The sequence below is a fragment of the Protobothrops mucrosquamatus genome, unplaced genomic scaffold, assembly GCF_001527695.2.
Source record: "Protobothrops mucrosquamatus isolate PMUCROS unplaced genomic scaffold, P.Mucros_1.0 scaffold_60, whole genome shotgun sequence".
Taxonomy (NCBI): domain Eukaryota; kingdom Metazoa; phylum Chordata; class Lepidosauria; order Squamata; family Viperidae; genus Protobothrops; species Protobothrops mucrosquamatus.
In genome coordinates this window covers 980,464-990,184 of record NW_015386136.1, presented here as the reverse complement: position 1 = coordinate 990,184, position 9,721 = coordinate 980,464, and the positions used below count along the sequence as shown (strand labels likewise).

General features: G+C 34.4%; 1 protein-coding gene across 1 annotated transcript in view; it reads left to right on the top strand.

Annotated features, from left to right (window-relative positions):
• Window positions 1-9,721, top strand: part of EHBP1 (EH domain binding protein 1) — a 172,048-nt gene that overhangs the window by 102,862 nt on the left and 59,465 nt on the right. The window contains exons 11-12 of the mRNA XM_015812375.1: window positions 3,076-3,189; window positions 7,193-7,320. Of these exons, the coding sequence (XP_015667861.1) occupies window positions 3,076-3,189; window positions 7,193-7,320 (242 nt within the window). The remainder of the gene's footprint in view (window positions 1-3,075; window positions 3,190-7,192; window positions 7,321-9,721) is intronic.

Below are 9,721 nucleotides of genomic sequence, written 5' to 3'. Positions count from 1 at the left end.
GATAGTTGAACATAGATAATCAAGGATACTTCAAACTTTGAAATTATATTTATTATTAAGATAATTTTCTATTCACTATCCTAAGAGCTTATGGAATTTGTTCATTTTATCTGCCAAACTGGCCTCTTGTATTTATCATAAATATGGCTCATGCTGTAATGTTTTTATTCTTGTTTTGTTTTTATTCCTTAAATAATTATTTAATAAAGTTTATATAGATATGAGTCATGCTCTGACCCATCCATTGGTCCATAGACAGCAGAAGGTGATCTTACACTCTTCCTGCCCTAAATATAAACACCGGACAGAAACCAACCAGGAAGTCATAATTATGTCAATAAGACCAATAACTATTTTCTGAGCTAGTGAGACTAGAGTTATGATTCAGGAATTATGCAAGAGAGTCACTTCACAATTTTACCAACAGACTGAAATCAGTACAGGATCAATACTTAAATGTTTTCAGCAAAAGACGTTTTTGGAGTATAGTGAATCTAAGCAATTTTTTTCCATCTTGACAAATTGTGTATTGTTTTGGGACAGTCAACTACGTAGACCACAAAAATGGCAGTAAGAAACATAAACCAGAGTATATGTGTACTTGTGATTTCATGTGTGGCTTATTGCCTTTGGAACAGTATTTTAGTTTTAAGGATTCATATTCCCAATTAGTCAGGGATAATTCTGAGTATTGCTATGCTCATAATAGTTGACTGAAAAGTCAAGTGGTGCAAACCTTGACCCAGTTTTGCTCTACTGAACCTTCTGTGTTCATGTGTGGCTTCTGTGCCTTGGAAGCAGCCCTTTTCAATTATTAAGTCTATCTTCTCTATGAGTAAGAAGCAGCAGCTCTTTGAGTATGGATGGCTATATTAATTAATAGCAGATTCTTAAAATGAAGCGATAAAACTTACTTGTAGACTGGAGGTGAAGTTTACATCTGGAAGAGGAAAGAAAGCAAATTTTATTCTTCCCACAGGCTATGAGAGGGGTTCTTAGTCTGTGCTGATACTTGTTGTTCTATACTTAAATTTTTATTTCATTATCCTCGTTGTTCTGTACAGTAATTCTGAAAGTAGGAATGGGTTGCTTCTTTTTTTTCTTAGTTTTTTTTTATCCTGCCTTTATTATTTTATAAATAACTCAAGACAGTAAACACACCTAATATACCTTCCTCCTCGCTGGCCCACTTCTTCTGCATCCACTCACTGGCGCTGGCGCATGTTGCCTCCCCCGCCTCCATTTCACTGTCAGAGGCCTTCAGGAAATGCCTCTGCAGCTGAGAATGGAGCTTTGGATTGATTCACATGAACTACGGATTGAATCTGTAGCTCAGTTCTCGGCTGCAGAGGCCTTTCCAGAAGGCCTCTGATGGCAAAATGCAGGCCAGGGGGTGTCGCACGTATCAATCCAGAGCTCCACTCTCCGCTTTAGAATCATTTCCTAAGGCCTCTGACAGCGAAATGGAGGCCAGGGGTGACATGCGCAAGCGGTGACGAGTAGCCCAGAAGAAGTGGGCTGGCTGGGTGGTGCTGTCGGTGCCCCCCCCACAAGGTGAGACCATGGAAAAGACACACACACCCCGAAAATAAGACCTGGTGCCTCTTTTCAAGGCAAAAAATAATAATAATACCGGGTCTTGTTTTCAGGGAAACACGGTAGTTGTGTCTAGTCCACTCTGTCTTTTTATTTCTGTCATTGGTAATGCTTTTGGTTGAGAACTTTTGGTAAGAAATTTGAATTCAAATAGTTTTCTAATAATTTTTTATTTACTTTTTCTTTCCCCCCCCCCCTCTTTTTCCCCCTGTTTTATATGATTACTTTCATTTATCCTTGGAGTAATGATAGTGGTGAGATTAGCATCTTGTTCAGAATTCACTAGATTTTTTTTTAATTTTCTTGAAAATTCTACAGTATATTCAGTTCTATACAATCTATTATTTAATAAAATAGTGAATTTTAATTTTTATAGCAGTTGCAAACTTCCTGTTATTTTATCACTTTATACTTTATTTTTTCTTTTTCTTCTTTTTGTAATTATTAATTCCGGTTTTTAAATTTCTTTTTTATTGTTTCAAATGTTTCTCTGAGATTTCCCTTTTTTCCTTCAGATTTGGTACCCATATTCAATCATGCTAGATCTTTAGATTGTGGTAATTGGAATTTTCTGTGTTTTGTTAAAATGGGTATATATAAGATTTGCATTTAGAGGAGAAGAATATCTGCTTTGATGCAGTGTGGGACTAAGTTTTTCTGAAACATCTACATTTCAGCAAGCATATGAAACATTACATTTCAGTTGGATGAAAATTAAATTTGAATTTGACACATTGTCTCACAGCTTAGCAAGTTACCAAACAACATACAAAAGAAGTGCCATTCAAAAGAAGTGCTTTCTACATGTTCCAGCTACTGCAAAGCACCTTTTTCAGAGGTTTTGCAGAACAGTAACAGATATCATTTATATATAGTAGTGCTTATAAATACTGTGCATGTACAGGTAGTCCTCGACTTACTACCACAATTGAACCCAAAATTTCTGTTGTTAAGTGACACATTTGTTAAGTGAATTTTGCCACATTTTGCAGCCTTTCGTCTCTCAGTTGTTAAGTGAATCACTGCAGTTAATAAGTTAGTAACACAGTTGTTAAGTGAATCTGGCTTCCCCATTGATTTTGCTTGTCAGAAGATCGCAAAGGGGATCACATGACCCCAGGGCACTGTAACCATCATAAATATGAACCAGTTGCCAAGCATCTGAATTTTGGTCACATGATCATGGGGATGCTGGAAAGGTTGTAACTATGAAAAATGGTCATAAGTCACTTTTTTCAGTGCCGTTGTAACTTTGAACCGTCACTAAATGAATTATTGTAAGTTGAGAACTACCTGTATTATAATTTAAATAAAGCATATGTTTTTTCTCTCTCAACCAATTGTTACATTTCACTAACTTTTTTCTTTCTGTGCTGTTGATTAATGCGCTCAACTAACTCTAAAATACTAATGTTTTCATTGAATTGATGCATGTACAAGACAAAAATTCACTAACCTTATCACGGCATGTTCTTACAGATGAGGATCGGAGTGATAACATTGTGATAGTTTCTAATGAGGAGATTCCTGAATACATTATTTCTAGTGGTGAAGATCAACATACTAACTTAGAAAATGAGCTTGATTCCAATGGTAATTCAACTACACGGCTAATTCACCTTTCCATGACTAACTTTAATTTAACTGCCAGTACCATGTAATTTGTTAGCTTGGTATTTTTTTTGCTTGGATTCATTTGATTTTCATCAAAGCTCTCTCAGACATTTTTAACAGCGTTACAATTAACTATCAATTAAGGATTGTTTTTTTTTTATTTTTGAAATGCAGTTGTTAAATTATCAGTACTGAATGTAAATTTAATGGGAATCAGCAAACAGTTCTTGATAGACTAGTTTTGGTTGTTATTACCAAAAGCCTATAAATATTTTGTGAATTTCAAGTAAAAACAATTATACTTGAAGGCTATCTTAGCAGTCCTTTGCATATTTATTTGGAATTACTATATGTCTAACTGGATTTTGAGTATTAATTTCAACAAGATAGATGTGTCATAAAACATGGATCCAGGAATTTGATTGTTGAAAGAAAAATGAGGAAATGTGGACAGAAAAATGACAAATGAAATGTACAAAGTGTGCAATAAGGGTGCACTTAACAAAATTCCTATGATCATAGCAATGTTTTTGTCCCAGTCAAGTATATTCATGTTAACAGCAGCAAATACAAGTTCAAAAAATACTGCCCATTGTAAACAAATATAATCCTTTCTAGCATTTCAAAAACATTGTTAGAAAGGCACTGGTGCAAATTATTTAAATTGAGGCAGATCATAATCTAAAACTATAAACCTGAAGCCAATTGCAGTGAAAAGGAAGACTCTAAGTAATGAGCTCCAAAGTGACCATGATTGGAGAAAAAAAATGAATGAATCTTAAATAACACTTAAGTCTAACATATATGCTGCCTTTCTTTTGACTTTCCACATTCTGCTATGGTCTGATTATGGGATGGCAGTTAGTTTGTTTTTGTTTGCTTTTGTTTGTTTTTCTGTTTAGATTTTTGTGGAGTTTTTAGTTCTGCCTTCCTTTTTCCTTATTATACCTTGTTTCTTTTATTTTTTTAAATTTATAATCTTCCTAGAATCACTCTGGAATCAGGCAGCCTCTGAATTGAAATAATAAACAAACAAACAAACATTGTCACTCACTAATAACTCTGAAAGTAAATCTCTCTGAAAATAATAATGGCAATCTATTTTAAAACTTCTTCAAATTGAATCTACAAGAGACAGGTTTTCCTTCCGGGCTACAAAGTGCACTACAATATCATATGAGCTCCCAACATATACGGACCTTCTGTAATGTTGTTGGTCTTTTCTTTATTCCCCCTTCTTTTTGGCAATAATATTCAATATACATTTTCCCCTTTCTAAGCAGTATTCACTGCAATTTGGTCTGAAAACAGGTTCTGCATTCGGATTATAGTGGAAGAAACAATTTCTTGAAGGGAAAACCTTTTAGCAATTAACAAATACAGCTTAGCAAAGAAAGAGAGACAGGTAGCATTGAAGATTGGGGTTTTTTTCTGGATTTCTGTCAAACTATTGAGTTTGCTGTAAACCAGGACATGATATTTAATTTTTCTAGAATATTTGTAGTAAAAAGCCAGGTACTGAGTTCCTCACAAAGGGCTTCTTTTGCTGGATGGAGGCTGGGAGGGATGTTCAAGAATTCAGGAAATTTGTGACAGAAGTTATAAGTTCTTTCCTTACAATCATCTTCATGTCCTTCCATTTGTTTTTGTAGAGTGAAGACGTTTTCTTTTATTTCATTGATATCTGGCCCTTTAGCATATTCAGAGTGTTTTTATCATAATTCTTAGAACTCTTAATAGCAGAAGAAAAGTTGAACCTCATTCAGTTTGGTTGCCTAAAGGCCACGTAAAGAGTTCAGTTATGGCAAGATTTAAACTGGAAACATTCAGATTCACTTAACACAGTAGCCCCTACTTCTCACCTCTTAAAATCATTTAATATATGAGTAGTAATTTTGTTAAGGGAAGGTCTTCAATGAAGGGTTTCAGTCTTTTATATTTCTAAAATAAGGAGCATATTTTGCTGTGTGAACTTTGAATGTTACAGTGATATAACTAGACAGGATATCAAGGGAGCTGTAATCAGATCCTCACTTTCTGAAAGCTAGGCGATTGGATTATGGCTGCAGCACTGGAGGGGGAGGAAGACATTGGATAAGCAACTCAAGTTGAAAGGATTCACACACATATCCTCAGTGCCATGGTTTTAATCTGATTTTCCTCTCCCTACTCCACTGCAGCTGCTATTAAAAGTGTTAAAAATGGCAGGAGAAATGATCAAGATCTTCCAGCATTATATCTTCTTTGGTTCACAGTGGCCTACCTTACTATAACCTACAGTATATAGTGAGAGCCGTTATTCTCACTTTTTCATATAGTGTTAATGGATAAATGAATATAGCTATTACCTATATAGTTAGAAGACTGAGTTCAAACTCTGGATCAAGCAGACCCTGACAAACCATTACACCCATAGTTTCTGACCTGTCAAGTAAAAATAAAGTCACACCGGTCAAGGACTAATGAGATAAGACTATTAAAATATTTTGTCCACTGGAAGCTCTATAAATGGCCTTCAGCCATTATTTTAGCTGAAAAATTAGATATGAATCTATAAATAAGTTCAGTTATGGCAAGATTTAAACTGGAAACATTCAGATTCACTTAACACAGTAGTTCCTATTTCTCACCTCTTAAAATCATTTAATATATGAGTAATTTTGTTAAGGGAAAGTCTTCAGTTTAATCATTTATAATGTTTCATTTGAAAAAAACATGGAGTTTGTTCAGTATACATTCTTCATATAATATTATACTGTAGTGTTTTTCCCCATACTGGTTGGGGAATTGTGGGAGTTGAAGTCCACTCATCTTAAACTTGCCAAGGTTGAGAAATACTGTTATACCGTACATAAATAGGAGGGTTTGTCTCTCACTAATTCCAACATGGCAAGGCTGAAATTGATTGCAATTACTACACTTTGCCAATAATTAAGCAATATTTCTATAAGCAATATGACTGAGGCTGAAGCTGCCATCTTCCTTAAATAATTGATCAGGACAACCTTCTTGAGTTCTATGCTCTTCAGAAATGCTGGACTACAATTCCCATCATTTCCAATGAAAATGTTAGTCTGGAGGGCACCAGGTTACAGAGAAATAGATTAGAGTGAGAACAGTACTATGAATAAACAGATAGCATAATAACATTTTCAACTTTCAAGCCAAACTGGAGAGGACAAGGACATGCCAAGATACATTTCTAAATTTTATAACATAAATTAGAGATTTTTGTTATGCTACAACTGTTCTCTGAGTAATATTTAGAAAAAGTTATGTCTTTTAGTATTCATGCAAATGGCTATTTCATATTTCAGGTCACCAAAATAATGAATATATACATGGATCAATTTTTTATGCCAATTAGGTTATTTCTTAAATAACTTATCAATGTGTGCTTCTGAAATATGATTTGTCCAAGTTCTGAGTTCTGCAGAAATTAATTGAAAGAAAATATATTTAGAATTAATGTTTAAATATAAAATAAAAAATATACATTATATAAGTGCATATTCTAGGGAAAAGAGTTTACCAGCCATATTGATAAAATTAATTAGACATTTTTGGCCCTAAATAATTTTACTTCTAAATAAATTCAGACAAAATCAATTGGATTTCATTTATCTAAATGTATTAATTATTGGCCATAACACACCATGAGCCTTAAAATAACTGAGCTGCAAAGGAATGAAGGCAGGAAAACCGCCACAAAGAATCCATTTTTAAAATGTATTGTTAGGATTCATTTTTTCTTTTTAATCACCTCCGTAATACATTTGCTGTAGCATCTCTTTAAGTTCTCAGTTCTGTATTTGATTTCCATATCAGTTGCAATTTAAAGATTACAACAAGAGCAATGCAAATACTATTTTTAAAATAGATGCATTATTATAGTAACTGCATTTAAATGCATATCTCTCTCTCTCTCTCTCTCTCTCTCTCTCTTGCTGCCTGCATTGTCCTGTGGGCTTCATATATGTAGCTGAGCAGAACAGCAAGTTGGTGGATCTGAAGCTGAAGAAACTTCTAGACGCTCAGCCACAGGTGGCAAATTCATTTACCAGCACAGCTCCAAAACCAGTTTCTGATAACACTGAGCCAATGTTTATGGTAAGTTTAAGAAAAAAAAAATCCTTTCCCCATAATGCCTGTGCATTTTGGATTCTGATTTGCATTTAATAGTGAAGAATCACCATTTTTTAATAAGTTCTTCAAAGTTTACAGTACTGTAAAACCACTTTTTGTAGCCACATAAAGAGATTTGAATTATATTTTGCCTATGTATTGACAGATATTTCTCTGATAATGTATTGACAAGTGCACCTGTTTTTTTTAACTAGTAATGGCTTCATTTGGCTATTATGCTATGAAATAATATATTTTGGTAATATTTTATTTCAATTAAAATTCATTGTATTGGCTGTATAAAATGTACTGAAATATATATTACTTGGCTAACTCAAAGTTAGCAATATTAAGCTGGCAAAGTTTTGTAATATTAACTTGGCCTAAATAAAGTTATTACCCTTGAAAACTTACTATTTCAACTCTAAAGTTGCTTATTTTACCCTCTTCCTTCTTAAGCTAATTTATTAATCTGGGGTGGAGTTCTTTTGGGGCCTATTTTAAGTAACTTTAAGAATTACTCTTTCTTCTTGCTTTAAGTGATATCTTTAATTAAACATTTGCATAAATGATTTTAACATGTCGATTATAGAAACTGCATTTGTATCTTGGATAGTTGAGCCATTCTGCCATATTATTTGTCAGTGGCAGGAAATTCTCTCTCTATACATAGGCTTTGATAGATTTGTTGGTGCATCTACTCAGCTTATTGTCGTCATTAGTCATAGCTATTACTCCTTAGGGAAAAGATTTGGATGGCTGTGAGTACAGTCCACTTGTATAACTTTTCACCCACCTGCAGACTGGGGGTGTATGCCCTGCTGAGTGAAAGGATTTCCTTCCCCAGATACAGAGATGCTTTGAAGTCTCAAAACAATGACTTTCATTGCTTTTTCCTTTACACTGTCGGTTCCGATAAATTGGTGATGAAAGTGTGCAGAAGCAGGAGCAGCAGCAGAGGGCTTTCAGTCTCTATCTTTGAACAAAGAGAAGCTTGGATCAAGTCTGATTTTTTGCGTTCAATTTAGCTTTCTGCAGTGGATTTAATGCAAAATGAAGCTGGCCTTGGAATAATACAATGGATTGAAAAGGCTAACTGAATTAGTGGGCTTAGAGGAATACATTTGTAAAGTGGCAGAAGTCCGTAGTCATAAAAAGGCTTCTTAAAATGGGATTTACTGGCTAATCGCACTGATATTTTAACATGTTGCCAGGCCTAAAAAATTAGCCATGTTTGTTTATTTTGGTAAAGACTTGCATTTCGACTGTCAGATGGCTATTGTATGAAGAGTTTGAAGAGTTCCTTTTCTTAGAAGAATGAAATCATAGCATCTGGATTGTTGAAAAATAATTTCTAGAATGAGGGATGCTTTTAAGAAATTAGCTCCATAAATGGCTGATTAGTTTCCTCTATTAGGACAATTTCATTCAGTTAAGATGGCATCCGTCTCACACACACCAGCAAAATAGTTTTTATTCTAATTTCACACATTTGTATGAAGGAGAGGATCTTTCATTTCTGTTCATTCCACACACACACCCTTTTTTTTTTTAGTAAGTGCAACAAAAAGTATAGCTGGATTTGAACACTTTTTTTAATGCTGCATGAAAAAAAAGTCCATCTGTTCTCTTAGAGCTTTCAGCATTGACTTGGATTTATGTTTCTAATAAAACGCAGTTTACACATTTATAAATAGGCATTCTGTGTTTGTGGAAAAGGATAAACTGTTACCTTCCCTGGAGGATTCTGTATCCCAGGCCTCCTTGAGGCTAGAGAATAGGCCATTGGAGAACTCCCTCATTACCAATTGTCTCAATGCAGAGGAAGGGCAAAGTCTTGGTAGCTTTTGATAACCAGTTTCAGCATTCAGCAGGCTTAGCTATTAGTCATGCATCTTAGCCTTTCCCTATTTACTTTCAAAACACTTAATAAAAATAATAATAGATTAGGTATAAAATGAAATATTTGTTTGGTACACAGCATCTCGGTATCTGCAGTTTCCACACACGGCGGTGGTTTAGTCTTCTGGGATATTTCACATTGATAGACCCATTTGAATGTATTACCATAGGAAGCTCTGGAAAATGGTAATTTTAGTTTCCGGAGCTGTCAAAGGTTTTATTTATAAATCTGGATTCATAAAGTTGTAACTAATGAAACATAGTTCACTGGGACTATAACCTTACTTTTTATTTGTCATCAAGCATTAGTGACTCATCTCAGTGGACATAACATTAGAAATGATTCTTCGTGTTATACAGGAAGTATATGTGGCTCCATTCAGAAAGACACAATATTTTACTGGGGCAAATCATGTGTGCAAAAGACTAGAGGCAGTATGCAAATTAAACGGGATACGATGTTTAAAAATACACATACTGTTCT